The sequence below is a fragment of the Belonocnema kinseyi genome, chromosome 10 (assembly GCF_010883055.1).
Source record: "Belonocnema kinseyi isolate 2016_QV_RU_SX_M_011 chromosome 10, B_treatae_v1, whole genome shotgun sequence".
Taxonomy (NCBI): Eukaryota; Metazoa; Arthropoda; class Insecta; order Hymenoptera; family Cynipidae; genus Belonocnema; species Belonocnema kinseyi.
Window position 1 is genome coordinate 19873179 of NC_046666.1, and position 17452 is coordinate 19890630.

General features: G+C 28.6%; 1 protein-coding gene across 1 annotated transcript in view; it reads right to left on the bottom strand.

Moving 5' to 3' along the window:
• The window catches only part of LOC117181782 (semaphorin-2A), a 466531-nt gene that overhangs the window by 56064 nt on the left and 393015 nt on the right, over nucleotides 1-17452 (bottom strand). The window contains exon 3 of the mRNA XM_033374751.1: nucleotides 13817-13868. Coding sequence (XP_033230642.1) covers nucleotides 13817-13868 — 52 coding nt within the window. The remainder of the gene's footprint in view (nucleotides 1-13816; nucleotides 13869-17452) is intronic.

Below are 17452 nucleotides of genomic sequence, written 5' to 3' on the forward strand. Positions count from 1 at the left end.
CGATTTATGCGCCAAACGCCATCAGCTTTAGTCTCTGACGCGCCAAACTATGCCGATTTTATCGTCCGATGAACCAGAAGACGTCGATTTAATCGCTTGACGTTTCAAACGCCTTCTATTTCAGCGCCTGATGCTTTAAAAGCCGACGATTTTAACGCTTGACGCGCCAAAAACCGTCAATTCCAGAGCCTGGTGCGCCAAGCGTAGTCGATTTCAACACTTGACGTGCCAAACGCCGTCGATTTTAGCGCCTAACGCGCCAGAAGACGTCAATTTAATTTTTAAAACTTGAATGCGCCACGATTTCGAACTTTCTTGGTTTTAAATTAAAGTTTAGTTTCGAAAGATTTAGCTTTTGTTTGTGTAAGTAGTCGTGAAAACTATTTTTCGAATTCGACTTTATTTGAGGAAGAATTTTTAAAAGGTATTCGAGGAAATGAAATGGCAAAGGGGCTTAACTCATTCTTTGAGCTCAACCTTCTTAAAACCTTCCAGCACACATTTTTACAAACGTTTACCATTCACTTTAGTTCGGCGAAGGAAAGGAAGGAGAGCAGTTTATGCGGTTTGGCGTTAACGTTTTACGGTCGAACCCCTTCCCTCAATCGACCAAAGTAAAATCGAAACCCCATTCCAGTGGACTGTAATTCTCCATGGAATCGAACCCTGTGGTGGCAACGTCGTAGCAATGGGATTTCACTCAAACCGCTCCCATGCCACCACATGCAGTGTGCAGCCGATCTTGCGGAATGAGACTGTGATAAAAGATTCAGGATTTTCTGGAATTATTGACGAATTCTTCATAAATCTAAAAGCAGATAATCCCTCGCTTTTTGCGTCGTTTCTGATTAAAGGTTCCTGAATAGTAGAGGATTTTAGATCAATTTTTGTTAATATATTATAACAAAATGTGAAATTCAGAATAAGAAAAAACAATTAAAATACTATTTGTATTTGTGCATTAGCGTATTAATTTTCAGAACTGTAATTAAAACTCCCTGCTTCTAATACTCCCGAATTTCGAGCATTAATTAAACATTTGATCAATCGTTAATTTAACATAATTAATTATTCGAGGATAACCTGAAGCGGAAGTAATGAATGCAGCACATATTTGAAACGAAAAGTGGAACTCATGCAGAAATTACTGGTGAAACACAAGCGTTAAAAAAATTGGGGAATTTAGTTTGCGCTATTTCGGTCAAATGACTCCTAATGTGTATATCGTAATTATGTTTCGTGTGGATGTTAAAGCTTGAATTGTTATCCACGAAATTAAAACAAGTCGAGGGATTTTTTTCTCAGTTATTTATAATAAATTAAGTGGTATTATTTTTTCTCTATTTTGTTTGTTCTCGTTTTATCCTATTTTCTTTTCATGAGAAATAATTACCATTTTTAATAATCTTGGACTTCTTTTAAAGCTATCATTCGTCTTACTTTCGCAGCCAATAAAATTTTCTAACTTTTTCCCGATTTCCAGGTTTTCCCTGACCTACGACTATATTTCTATCGTATAATTTAGCAATTTAAGAAGAAGTTTGGCTACCTAAATACATAATGTATTACAACTTGAGACTATTGACATTCCACGAGCCTTATCGGTTGTACAGGAGCCATGTGAGAAATATGAGGCGGAAAATCGTAGAGGTACTATCATGATACATGTAAAGCACGAACAACTACGGAAGAAAATATAGAGCTTTTCTTTTTCGTTTGTCTTGATCGATCGATAGAGAAACTGTCTGTGGAAAATTTCTTCGTTTTCTTCTTTAGTTCCATGTTTTCTGTCCCAAAACAACTAGGTCATACTTTTTATTATGCTCGAAGATTAAAATGTAGTACAGGCGAAAAAAATGTTGAAAAAGTTTAAATTAACTAATCATTCTGAATATTATTTTCAGGGTTGCTACAGATGTCTGGTTTGGACATTACAAGACTTTTCCATGTTTTTCAGGATTATTTTTGAAAAAAATTCGAGGTCTAGACTTCCTAAATATTCCAGTTAATTTAAATGAAATTTCAGATTTCAAAATGATTTTAAATATTTTAAAAAGATCCAAGACGATTTGGCAAATATATTAATTGTTTTAGAAACGTTTCACAACAATGCCAACAAATTTCAAAATATTTCACAATGATTTTACAGATTTTACGAAAATTTCGTAAAAATCTCAATAATTTTCAAAATATTTCATTCAAACTTCAAAGATTTTAAAATCTACGGAATTTTCGTGAACTCATTTAAATCTTTATAAAATGATTAATTTAAATGTCTGGGAAATTACTGAAATCCTTGAAAATCTTTGAATTTTTGGTAAAATCACTTAAATCTTTGTGCAAAATTTAAAATCTTATAAATTATTTGATATCATTATTAAAAAATTTTTAACTTTTTGAAATGTTCCGAAATATTTTTACTTTTTCGAAATCTTCGTGAAAAGTATTATGAAATCCTTAAAAATCTTAAAAATTTTTGTTACATTTTTTTTAAATCATTGATTTTTTTGTGAAATCATGGTAATCCTTGTGAAGTCTTTAAAAGCTTTATTACATATTTTCGAAATAAATAAGATCTATCTGAAATCATTGAAACCTTGAGGAGAACCTTAAAATAATGATTAAATATTTTGAAATCTTTTAAAATCATTGAAATTTTTGTAAAAATTTGGTAAAATCTATGTAATCACTAGAGAATATTTTGAAATCTTTGTTAATTCATTGAAAACTTTTTCAAAATCTTTCTAGATAATTTTGAAAATTTTTAAAACGTTTTGAAATATTATTAAATATTTTTAATTGTATGAAATTTACGAGAAATACTTTGAAATCTCTTAAAATCTTTGACATTTTGATAAAATCATTTAAATCTTTGTAAAATCTTATGAAATATTGGAAAACATTTTGAAATGTTCGGAAATATTTCGCATTTTTCGAAATTTTCGTAAAGTATTTTGAAATTTTATAAAATCTTTCAAATCTCTTAAAATCTTTGACATTTTGATAAAATCACTGAAACCTTTGTAAAATCTTATGAAATATTGGAAAACGTTTTGAAATGTTTAGAAATATTTCGCATTTTTCGAAATCTTCATGAAGTATTTTAAAACCCTTTAAAATCTTTCAAATTTTTGTAAAATATTTAGAATCATCCTGAAATCGTTTCAAATGTTTTGGAACTTTCTTAAGTGTTTTGAAATATTTTTTAATCTAAAATGTTTTTAAAATCATTGAAATCTTTGTGAAATTAAGAAAATATAATTTTTTGTTAAAAAAAAAAAATTATTCCATAATATCTTTTGAAATGTTTTGGAATCGTGAAATCTTCGAAATATTCCTGAAATATTTCGATATATTTTAAGATTTTTATAAAAATTTCGTAAAAGCAGTAAAATTTTTGTGAGACCTTTACAATTATTATGGAATATTTCGAAATCGTTTGAAGTCTTTGCGAAATAAATGACATCTTTGAAATCTCATCGAAATCATTGAAATCTTTGTGAAATATTTGAAATCCTCTGAAATATTTTATTTTATTTTAACTTGAAATCTTTCTGAAACGTTTTACAATATTTTGACTTTCTCGAAATCTTCGTGAAATTATTTAAAATATTTTAAAATATTTCATCATGATTTCATAAAGATAGCACACAAATTTCAAAGATTTGAATATCTTTTACTAAGATTTCAATGATTTCATACAGATTTTAATAATTTTATAAAGATTTCAATGATTTCAGAAAGATTTTTCAAATGTTTCAAAGGTTTTGGAAAGATTTATAAAAAAATATTCATATGTTTAATAATTGAAAAAAATTACTTTCAAAGGATTTTAAAGACTTAAGTAGGATTTTAAAGACTTCGGAAGGATTTTAAAGATTTCTTAAATATTTCAATAGATTTCGGAAAGCTTTGAAAAATTCGAAAAATATTTTCAAGATTTCACAAAGATTTCAAAGATATCAGAAGTTTGAAAAATATTTCACGAAAGCTGTTATACAACATTTCAAGAATGATAAACCACTAGTTCATAATCCTATTATTATTTAAAAAAGAACAATTTCTATTAAATCGGATATTAAAAATTCGCTGTAAAGTACTAAAATAGTTGTTAAGCCTTAGAAATATTTGCGACAAAAAAAAATTCAGTCGCTTTTACAAAATTTTATAAATTTTCCATAACTTTTCCACATTCCATTAATTCTCCAGGTCTTCCAGGTCTTGCAGCAATCCTGATTTTTTTATCAATCTCAAAACTATTGAAGATGTCAAAGACAGATTTATAAAAATCTTACTCTGAATCATGCGTGGCAGAAAACTCACTGAATAGATTATGGGCCCATCGATCGATGTTCCCATTTCGATCCTCCAAGCGCTACATACATGAATAAAACTCAAAAACTCTTAAATATATTTGAAAAAAAGTTGGCATACTTTAAAGATTACATTTTTTTTCTTCATTTTGAAAACATTATACACTTTTTCCATTATTTTCCTACTGCCCAAAACGAGTTGAAGTAGAACAATAAAAATCACATTTCTCAAACGCTCTTTGATATCGAATAGACGGAATTCACTCAATGACTTCATTCCAAGGTGATACCTTCCCAATCGGATATTAGTAAGTCTTCTCCCAATTTTTAACGGTTGTAGGTATTCCCGTACATACATGTTTACGTAATCCAGGAAAGGCTCTGCATTGGTTGAGAGGGTTAAAAAGCAATTTTCCGTCTCCGTCAATCTACCAATTGCCACGGATAGCGAAGCAATTTTAACTCAATTTCTACAATTGAATGAGCGTCACATTGGAAAAACGAGTCGCGTATCGACGAAGCGGCGCGGCGACCGCGTGCCTACAAAGCACGGTTTGTGCGTGCGAAAAATCTAACGAGTTGCAAGCAGGGCCGCGTTGAAAAAAAGAACATACGAGACTTCACACTCTTTCCCCTATTCTCCTTTTTTCCGCTTTTTTGAAGAATTTTTTTTGCCTCTGCTTTCTAGAAACTTTCTCTTTTTCTCGCTTTTTTAATCACCAAAATCCAACTACGTTTGGTTAAAAATTATACTGTTTGATTGAAAATTTGATTATTCTGTTGTAAATTGAAAAATTCACACCATTTGATTTCAAAGTTATGGTTTTTGGTCAAAAATACAACTACCGGGTCATAGATTGAAATACTTCGTTGAAAATATATTTAATTGGTTCAAGATTTAAGTATTTTCTTGCAAATCACTTTTATCAAATTGAATTTCTTAACTGAAAATATAATTATTCCATTTTTGGCTACATTTTTTTTTTTTTTTTAGTTAAAGATGAAACTGTGAAAATTTTCGCTGAGAATGCATTTTTTTATTGAAAATTCAACTATTTAGATGAAAGTGTAACTACCTTATTAAAATTAATTTTATTTGTTGAAGGTTGAACTTTTTCTGTTAAAAATTCTTTTTGTTTTTTGGTTAAGAATTCATTTTCTTGAATTAAAAATTGAACTTTTTTTGTGTGAAAATTTTTAGTTTTTCGGTTGACCATTCAGCTTTTAAAATTTTTTATTCAGAATTTGAACTATATGTTTGAAAGTTGAACTACTTTGGTAAAAATTTATTATTGCTTAAAAATTCAACTTATTTTTTAAAAATCTTTTCTCTTTGTTTAAAATAAGTATTTTGAAGTGAAAATTTAACTATTCCACTTTTGGCTAAAAATTGATTGTTTTTAGTTAAAATTCAAATACTTGATTGAAAGTTGAACACTCGTACTTTGTTAAAATTTAAACTAATTTATTGCAAATTCGTTTGGTTTTTCGGTTGAAAATGAGAATTAATGATTTTTTACTGCAAACTAAATAATTCAACTTTTTGGTGAAAATGGATAATTTGTAGATAAAAATGTAACTATTTCATTTTTTATTGAAACTACTTGGTTAAAAGTTTAACTAAGTTGTTAAAAATTCATTTGTCTGGTTGAAAATGAAACAATGTTTTTAAAATTTGTTTTTTTTTTCTCTTAAAAATTCATTTTTTTAATTGAAAATTTTACAAGTTCATTTTTTGTTGATTATTTATCGTTTTTATTTAAAAATTGAAATATTTTGCTGTAAATGTTTGTATTTTGTTAAAAATTCGTTGGTTTTGGTGAAAAATGAAATTCTGAAATAAAAATTAAACTACGTATTAGAAAGCGGAAATAATTAGTTGAAAATTTATTTTAATAGTTGAAGATTAATCTTTTTACTGAAAAATTGAACTATTCTGTTCAAAATTTTTTCAAATGATTGCTTTTAGTTGGAAATTACATTCTTTGGCTGAAATTGCACATTTTTTTGAAAAAAATTAATCCTTTTGATTGAAACTTAAACTACTTTGTTGAAAGCTGAACTACTTTTTTAAAAATTAATTTTATTAGTTGCAGATGTATCTCTTTAGCGAAAAATTAAACTGTTTTGTAACAAATTTGTATTTTTGGCTTAAAAATTCCACTGTTTCGTTGAAAATTCATTTTCTTGTTTCAAAGATTCAACTTCTTGTTAAAAATTCGAGTTTCTGGTATAAAAATTCCATTATTTTCGTAAAAAATTTAACTATTTGGCTGAAAATTAAATTTTAGTTTGAAACTTTAACTGTTTTCTAGAAAATTCGACCATTCGGTTACAAAAAATTTTCTCTCGACTGAAAAATCTTTCTTGGTAAATTAAAACAAAAATTACAAAAATGTACAACTTTTTTCTATCATTATTTTTTAAATATGGGTTGAAAATTAGAATTTTTCCCTCTTTTTTTGTGTTGAAATTAATTTTTTTTCAAAACAAAAACCTTTGTTAAAATACTAATTGCTTGAAATTTAAACTCCTCTGTTAAAATGTTATATTTTTTTTAACTTATTATTTGAATTAAAAAAGTTTAAAATTAGTTTTTTTTCTAAATTAAATATTAACTTTTTAACTCGAAAGTTAAATATCCTATTTTTGGTTGAAAATGAATCGTTTTTTGTTGTCATACATTTAAATGTTTAGTTAAAAATTCAAGTGGCCTCTTGAAAACTTAATTATTATGTTGAAAATTATAAAATTTTGTTAAAAAGTGACCTTTTTTCAAAAGTTCAACAGTTTTGTTAAAAAAAAAAAACCTTTTTTTTTTGGGTCGAAAATGTAACTGTTTTATTGAAAATTAACATTTATTTCGGTAAAATAGTTCTTGCCAAATAATTTATCTCTCTTGATTAAAAATGCAATTTTATTTTTTAAATATTGTTTTGAAGCTTCAAAATTCAACTATTCGGTTAAAAATGAAACTGTTTCTGGTCAAGGTATAATTTTGTTTGTTTGTTAAACAATTCGAGACATTAAGTTTAAAATAACTCCATTTGGTCAAAAATCTAAGTATTTTGTTGAAAATTTAATTATCTTTTGAAACTTATACTATTTTAATCACGATTCATCGTTTTCACTCAAAAATTGAACTGTTTTGTTAAAAATTCTTCCTTCAGGATAAATTCTACAATTAGGGTTAATTTTTTTTCAATTGTTATAATATTGTTGAAAATTGTTATTCTTTTAAATCTGAACTGCTGGGTGTAAACAATATTTTTTTAGTTGCAAATTCAACATTTTTGTTGAATATACAATATAATTTAAATTTTCTCTTAAACCTTTCATACAGAATTCAATACGGCCCCTTTGTTATTTTTATTTAAAAGAACCCATACCCCTATTTTCGTGAAAAATGAGCCCATTTTCACTGTTTTTAATGCTAGCGTTTTGTGCTCTGAAGTCCGACATACGAAAAGCGAAAAAGGTATGAGACTCGATGCGAAAAAAGCAGAGAGTCTTTGAGGGGGGGGGGGGGGGGGGAAAGATCAGACATGGGGCTCGGATTCGTTGGTTGACAATAGATCGCTTCGAGGTAGAGACGTGTCAGCTGTCGGGACACTAAAAGGCCCGCTCCAGTGATTGACAGTTTCATAGGGGATTCCCGAACCGTTTTTGGATTTATGATCCAACAGCTGAGCAAAGTAATTGTTTCCTACAGCCCAGACTCGAGTTTCATCAAGGGTTGGGGAAAAGGTGCCATAATTCGAAATATCATTCATACGGGTCAAGTGTTCGAAACTTTTCTCGTTAACACATCGGCGATAAATATCCTGATCCTCATTCCCCACTTCACTTGTCAGGACTCGATTCACTTTACAAAGCAAAAATAGTGTCAATAATTCAATGAATTTTGTAAATATTTATGCTTTTCTTTTTATTTTTACGAATAAAATTAGATAAAGCGCATTAGTCATAGAAATGTTTATAAAATAATAAACCGAAAAATTTTATTATGTATTGGGAGCCAGATGTGCCAAACGTCCTTGAATCTATCGTTTGACGGGTCAAACACTTCAGAAATAAAAAATATTGTATGTTTTTCACGAATAAAAATATATGAAGCGCATAAGGTATAGAAATGTTCATAAAATAATAAACAGAAAAAAAATTTTATTATTTTTTGGGCACCCGATGCGCCAAACGCTTTAGAAATAAAACGCAGTGTTAATAATTCAATGGATTTTGTAAATATTAATGTTTTTATTTATATTGTTCATGAATAAAATTAGATCAAGAGTATTAATTATAGAACTGTTTATAAAGCAATAGACTAAAAATAATTTTATTATGTATTGGGCGCCAGATGTGCCAAACGGCCTTGAATCTAGCGTTTGACGAGTCAAACGCTTCACAAATAAAAAACAGTGTCGATAATTCAATGAACTTTGTACACATTATTTTATTTTTTTTATTTTTTACTTATAGAATTAGATAAAGCGTATTGGGAAAAAATTTCGTTATGTATTAGGCGCCAAATGCGTCGAAAGTCCTTGAATCTAGCGTTAGGCGCGCCAAATGATTTACAAATAAAAAATATTGTCAACAATTTAATGAATTTTGTAAATATTTATGTTTTTCTTTATATTGTTTACGAATAAAATTAAATAAAGCTAATAAGGTATACAAAAGTTTATAAAATAGTAAACCGGAAAAAATTTAATTATGTATTGGAAGCCAGATGCGCCAAACGTCCTTATAAAAAATGGTGTCAATAATTCAATGAATTTTGTAAATTTTATATAATATATATTATTTTATATATTTTGATGAATAAAAGTAGATAAAGCGTATTAGGTATCGAAATTTTCATTAAATAATAAATAATGCGCCAAACGCTTGAAAAATAAAAAATAGTGTCAATAATCCAATGAATTTTGTAAATATTAATGTTTTTCTTTATATTGCTTACGAATAAAATTAGACGAAGGGCATTAGTTATAGAAATGTTTATAGAACAATGGAGCGAAAAAATTTAATTATGTATTGGGCGCCAGATGCGCCAAACGTCCTTGAATCTAGCGTTTGGCACAAATAAAAAATAGTGTCAATAATTTAATAAATCTTGTAAATATTTATGTTTTCTTGAAATTTTTTACGAGTAAAATTAGGTATAGAAATGTTCATAAAATAATAAACCAGAAAAAAGTAATTCTGTATTGAGCGCCAGATGCAACAAACGTCCTTGAAAGTAGCGTTTAGCGGGCCAAAAGTTTTACTAATAAAAAATAGTGTCAATAATTCAATTAATTTTGTAAATATTAATATTTTTCTTTATATTGTTTACTAATAAAATTAGATAAAGCGTATTAGGTATAGAAATGTTCATAAAATAATAAAACGGAAAAAATGAAATTCTGTTTTGGGCGCCAGATGCGCCAAACGTACTCGAATCTAGCCTTTAGCGCGCCAAACGCCACCGAATTATTCGGCGCTGTACCCCTGCCTACGTCATAATATTTGCATCATTTAACTCATAATACTCGAACACGTCAATATTTTTAAACTTGATTTGTTTCAAATTAATTATAAAAAATAATAAACAATATGCAGTAGCTTTATTTTTTTGTTTCTACACTCAGAAAAAATTCTTTAATGCGAAAAAAATTTCTTTGATTTTGAAACAAATGGTGAATGCAAATACACTCTTTAAGCGCCCGGCGTGCGAAAACGCCTTCGATTCCAGCATCTGGCACGCAAACCGCCTCGGATGTATCCGGCGCTCCGCCACTGCCTAAGTCGTAATAAAAATTTTATATAATAAACAATACGTAGTAGCTTCAATTTTTTTCTTTCTACACTCAGAAATAATTCTTTGATTCGAAGAAAATTTCTTTGACCTTGAAGAAAATGGTGAATGCAAATACGCTCTTTGAGAGCCAAGCACGCCAAACCCCTTCGATTCCAGCGTCTTGCGCGCCAAATCTCTTGAAAGAGTTACAAATCGAAGGTGATTGGTGTAACTAATGGATTCGCGGGTTCAGAAAATCGATTGATACATTGAAGCAAACTTTTTTTAAGGGAATTCTTGTAGACCAGAGATGATTAGTCAATCCGCTAAATAAGGTCACTTCACCTGAATCTAAGGATTCCATTTTTGTTTTATAATTCTCTTGGAGAAATTAGTTTAATTAACATTCCGAAAAATATGAAGATTAGCTTGCACAAGATTTTTCTTAAAGCTCTTCATACTTGAAACTTGATAGACTTGAATGCGGGAAATTTTGCATCAGATGAACCGAAAAGGATTCTTTAGAAACGAGTCAGAAACGGAAAGAAGCGAAAGGCAAGATTAGCTGACTTTGCAATGCATCGACTTTCTCGCATTCAGTCTGAAATTTCGAAAGTTTTCGATACTTTGCTTTTCAGGGATTTCGATGCCGGCGATTCCACGACTTCATTAAAAGTCTTGCATGCGATTTTCAGATCTGGGTGATATTGAAGTTTGTGGCTTCAAACTTCCCTCTAAAGAAATAAAAGACTTTGTAACAAACACTTGAAAATAGGTCTAACCATTTTTTTTAGCATCAGGATGGCTGTTTTAATCAAAGAAAAAAATTCCCAGTCATTGCCCGGTTTTTTTCCCGATTCGCAAACATTTTTCAGGGTTAATGAAGTTTAAAAAATCGAAGAATTAATCTAAAAATGTTTCCATTCTGAATAATAAAAACTGAACTGCGAGTGAAATCACTCAAAGTGAAACTTTTGAATTAAAATTTTTTAAAGTTATTTCATTCAAAAATTTTGTATTCAAATGCTTAATAACTTACAAGTATAAAATGGAAGCTACTTACACTTTTCAACTGAGCAATTTTAAATTAAATAAGATTCAGTTCTAAGAATATAAATCGACGTTGTCATTTTCAATACTCTAAATTGAGAAATCAACCAATAAAATTAAAAATGTTCGAAATTATACGATTTTAAGCAATTTTAAATTCTAATTCTAGCTTATGATTAGTTAATTTAAATTTCTTCCAAAGTACCTTGTTTCATTACAGAATTTTTTTTAATTCTCTATTTAAATTCATAATTAAAATTTTTTCCAAAAATACCTCGTTTCAACTAAGGATTAAAATTGTGTTTAAAAAATTCAATTTTCCATTTATAATTGTTATTCATTTTATTATAAAATATCCTGTTTCAGCTCGGAATTTATTTAAATTTTAACATTCTCTGTTCCCAGAAAAATTATAATTCTTTTGAATAAATACCAGTTTCAACTCAGAATTTGTGAAAATTTAAAAGTTCCCTGATTCAAATCAGAATTAGAATACTTTGGACAAATTTCCTGTTTCAATTTAGACTTTTTTTGCTTTTCGAAAATTTCCAGCACCAGCTCGGACATTGTTCAAATTTGAAAATTCCCGGTCCCAAGTCAGAAATATTACTATTCTGAATAAATTCCAGTTCAAACTATAAATTTAAAAAGATTGAAAATTCCCTGTTAAAATTAAAACTTAAATTATTTTAATTTTCAATAGTTTAAAAATTATTTAAAGATTTTGAAACATCTACATGTTGTTTCAAATTTTTTCAAATTTAAAAATATTATTAAAAGCTTTTCACAACTTGTGAATATCTTTTAAAATTATTCGCATTTCAAATAATTTTTCAGACTAAAAAATAGTTTTCAATTTTCCTAGCAATTTTAAGAAATGTTATCATTCTTTTGAAGTCTGTTAAAATTGGTAAAAAGCTTCATTTTTTGTTCGAAATCTGCCAAAATCTACATTTTTCACTTAAATAAGATTTTTTATGTGTTATTTACACATAAAAATTCAACAATTTGACTTATAAATTCAATTTTTTGAAATAAAACAATAAAATTGTAACGTTCAAAGTAAAGTTTTTTTTATTTTTGAATATTTAATTTATAATTATTGATTTTAAATGCACAGTCAGATATTTCAAAATATTAGGTCATTTTACTTTATCTTAATATTGAAAAATGTCAAATTGTACTGTTTAAAAATGGAATATTTTCAACTAAAATTTAATAAAAGCCTTTTATTCTAAAAATATCATTGTGAAGGTATTTTAAAGTTAAAAATAGCTGATGAAGTTTCAACAGGGCGTTTACATTTGTTTAAAACTTTCCAATTGAATAAGTTTAATTTTTAAATTTGAAATCTGGAAATTCTTTCAATTTTAAAAATCATTAATTAATTTATATTCACTGACATTTTTACAATGAAAGATTTTCAAATTAATAATTCTAAACTGAATGATATCATAATTTGAAAAAACACAATTTAACAAATTATTTTTAAAAAACAGTTGAAATCAAAGTTGGACGGATTTATTTTTCTAAAAATTTGTAAAATTCCCGGTCATTTCCCGGTCCAGCGGCCACCCTGTGAAAGATTGTTAAATTACGCATTCTAAGCTGAATGATATCATAATTTTTAAAAAAACACAGACACACAATTTAACTAATTATTTTTAAAAAACAGTTGAAATCAAAGTTGGATGGATTTTTTTTCTCTAAAAATTAGTAAATTTCCCGGTAAAAAAATTAATTCCCGGTCAACAAATAAATTCCCGGTCATTTACCTATTTTCCCGATCTGATAAAATTCCCGGTCATTTACCGGTTTCGCGGTCCAGCGGCCGCTCTGTGAAAGATTGTCGAATTAGGCATTCTAAACTGAATGATATCATAATTTAAAAAATCACAATTTAATTAACTATGAAAAAAACGGTCAAAATGAAAGATAGCCAGATTTTTTTCTCTCAAAATTTGTAAAATTCCCGTTCAAGAAATAAATCCACGGTCATTTTCCGATTTCCCGGTCCAGCGGTCACACTGTTAAAGATTCTCGAATTACGCATTCTAAAATTAATATCATAATTTAAAAAAATCACAATTTTACTAATTAAAAAAAAGGGTTGAAATAAAAATTGGACGGATTATTTTTCTAAAAATTTCTAAAGTTCCCGGTAAAAAAAATGAGTTCCCGGTTATTCCCGGTTTCATAATATTCCTGGACATTTCCCGGTTGCCCGGTCCAGCGGCCACCCTGTGAAAGATTTTCGAATTACGCATTCTAAATAGAATTATATCATAATTTAAAGAATTACAATTGAACTAATTATGAAAGAAACGGTTGAAATCAAAGTTGAACGGATTGTTTTTTTTTAATTTATAAAATTCCCTGTAAAAAAAAAATTCTCGGTCATTTCCCGGTCCAGCGGCCACCCTGTGAAGGATTTTTGAATTACGCATTCTAAACAGAATGATATCATAAATTTCCAGTCATTTCTCGGTTTTCCGGTCCAGCGGCCATCCTGTAGGATCTTGTCAGAATATTCTATGAAAAATATTCCCATAATATACAATAAAATCCCATCAGGAAAAAAATGGTGTACGGGATAATAGCAATGATTTATGATTACCCCGGTTGATGGTAGCTAAGTTTAGTAATCAGTAATAAATGAAAGAATACTCACTTCGCAGTTAGAATGGCTGATATTACTCAGGTTGAGTCTGAAGACCTTGTCCCTGAAAAAAGAAGGATATAAAGTAAGCTTTTATTCAAGTGGGATTAAAAGTTGGGATAAGCAGACAAATACAAAGAAGGCCAAAGTGAATTCTCATTCTGCGCGTACACACGAGTACATTACTCTCTGACTGGCCTCTCTCTTATCTCTCATCGGTTATATATGATTACACACTGCCGCACCAGTTGGTGCCTCACAGCGTTTCTTAAAGCTGCAAATGTTTGAGGAACGGCACAGAATTTATATGAGCCGGAGAAAAGCGATGCTCCAGGATCTCTTGGTTCTGGGTAGAGCATGAAGCTTATACTAATGGAGATATCGTGCTAGTCGAGAGTCGTGAAAAGTGGAAACAGAGACGACTTCGCTTTTTCACTCCAGCCCCTTCCATTCATCCAAGGGATGAATAAAACCAAAGAAATAGTTTCATAATCACTTGTCCGGGCAGGCTAAATAGTAGTAGGGGAAACCGGGGCACGTTGTCAAGTGAGAAACGTTGTCAAGTGGGAAACGTTGTCAAGCGGGGCACGTCGTCAAACGGGGCACGTTGTCAAGCGGAGCACGTTGTCAAGTTGGAAACGTTGTCAAGCGGGAAAACTTGTCAAGTGGGAAACGTCAAGCGGGGCACGTTGTCAAGCGGGGCACGTTGCTAGATTATCTTTATTTAAAAAAGTAATAGCCAGGGTTTCTATACCGTCATTTCTATACCGTCTCTGCGTGTGCCAACTCTTGGTATGTTAAAAGTACGCTGTTAAAATTTGTTTTAAAATCTGCAACATTTCTACAACACTTCTACAATACAAGGGTAAGCAGGGAGGCCGCCCGCTTAAAAAAAATTACCGGTCATTTTCTAGTTTTTTCCAGGTTGCCAAACATTTTTCACGGACAATGATATTTTTAAAAACTCTTGAATTTTAAAAGTTGCTTCATTCACCAATTTTGTATTCAAATACTCAATCATTTACACCCATAAATTGGAAGCTACTAAAACTTTTCAACTGAACAATTTTTAATTAAATGCAATTGACCTGCCGAATTCAAAAATTTTATCTTTTATAAATTGTAGAGCTCCAAGATTCTGATTTAGTTCCAAAAATATAAATCCTCTAAATCCTCAATGCTCTGAATTGAAGAATCAATCAATAAATTTTAAAATGTCCAAAATTGTACCATTTAAAGAAATTTTTAATTCTAACTCCAGCTGAGAATTGCTTACAAATTAAAAATTCCCTGTTGAAATCCATAATTTCAAATCTTTAAGAAAATTGTTTATCTCCACTCAGAAATAAAACTCTATTGAAAAAATCCCTGTTCAAATAAAGAATTTTAATTCTTTTCAAAAATTCTCCATTTCAACTAAGAATTAGAATTTTTTGTATAATCTCCTGCACCAATTCATAATTTAAATTTTCTTTGAAAACATTCTGTTTCAACTTAGAATTAGAATTCATTCTTTAAAAAAATTCCGTGTTCCCGCTCGGAATTTATTTAAATTTTTAAATTCCTATTTACAAGACTAATTATAATTCTTTTGGATATATACCAGTTTCAAATCAGAATTGGGTAAAATTTGAAAATTCCCTGCTTCAACTCAGAACTAAAATTCTTTGGAAAATTTCCTGTTTCATTTCAGAATTTTGTTCCTTTTCGAAAATTTCCAGTAATAGCTTCGACTTTGTTAAAATTTGGAAATTCCCGGTTCCAAGTCAAAACTATTACTATCCTGAATAAATTCCAGTTCCTACTATAAATTTGTAAAAGATTGAAAATTCCCTATTAACATTAAAAGTTAAATTATTTTTATTTTAAATAGTATAAAAATCCTTGAAATCGTTCAGTTTTGTTTAATACTGCCAAATTAAAGAAATTTTCTTTAAATCTTCCAAATACATTTTTGAAACTTTTATTAATCTTTATAAATCTTTTTAAATATTTTCTTAAAATTAGTTTATTATGCTTTTTATGCTTCTGAAGCCTGTCAAAATTCTTAAAGAGTTTCCACATTTTTTGTTCGAAATTTGCCAAAATCTATATTTGATTTTAAATTAGGCTGCGACCTGTTTGCACCGAAATTTAGGCTCGAATAGTCGGATTTTGTTGGCACACGTAGACACTTTGTTTGAATTATTTGAAATCATTTCAAATTTTATAATAATTTTAAATTGGGTTCAAATGTTATTTATACAAATAAATTCAACAATTTGACTTAAAAATTAAATTTCGTTAAATAGAACAATTAAAATGTACTATTATGAATTTTAAATGAACAATCAGATATTTTGAAATATTAAGTAACTGTTCTTTTCTTTAATTACAAAATTTAAAAGTGCATGTTCATGAAATGGAATATTATTGACGGAAATTATATTTTAAATTTAATAAAATCCTTTCATTATAAATATATTATTTTGAAGTGATTTTAAAATTCAAAATAGAATTTGGCACGGTGAAAGGGAGAACCCTGGCTAACGGCTTATGCGACTATTTTGAAAATCACGCAACGATTAAATTGGTCGTTTCCGTTTCAATTATTAAGGCAGGCAGAAAATAAATTCAGGTTAGTAACCTTTTTGTTAATTGAAAACGGGACATTCTTTTTTATAAAAGGAATGCAGAATATAAAAGGGATTTTATGAAAACTAATTTACTTTAGCTACAAGCCATATTTCGAACTCACCATCAGAAATCATTAATTAAAAATTGGAAAAATGTTTCCATTTTCCAGTTTGTGATAAAAGTAGAAAATTTATCGAATCGTTGATACAACGACAGAACAAACAAGAATAAAATATAATTCGACGTTCGTTTTGTTGTCATTCCTTGTGATATTTTTGGAAAACGGGAACACGGTGGATTTTCCTGTTTACAAAAAGTATCAAGGCTGCTTGTAACAAACGATAAACTTTGCTGGAGGCAAACATCCAATTTTCCGGTCACTGGAGTTTTATTTTCATCTTTATGAACATCATTTTATTTTTAGTTCCTCTAGGATGTTTGCCAAATTAAATTTCATATAAAAAATAAAATCATGGGCAAAAAGCTTAGAAAATCTCAACGTACAAAGTTTATGATTCACTGTACTGAATTGTTTAAAAGAATTTTGAAAAGTTTCAACAAAATAACAAAAATTTCTTAACATAACTGGAAAAATTTCCAATCATTTTTTTTTATTTAAGAAATTTAATTTTTGAAGATAATTTAAAAAGACTCGAAAACACTTCAAACGTTTTCAAAACTTTATGGAAAAAAATGTAGAAAATGTTAACACTTTAATCTCAAAAGATTTTAACAAAATTTTAGCGAAAATTCGAATCATTTTGAAAAATAGATAAAAATGCTAAGAAATTTTACAAAAATGTGAAGAAATTCCAAAAAAAAATTAACAAAATGTAGATATATGAATGCTTCGAAATAAAGCTTTAAAAATTTTCACAATTATAAAAATATTTTTTAAGATTTTTGGAAAAATTTTGTATGATTTTTTATCTTGAAAATTTAATATTAAGAGAATATTAAAAACGACTTAAAAATATTGCAATATTTTTTTTTAATTGTCGAAAAAGAATCTGGAAGACTTTACGGCAATAT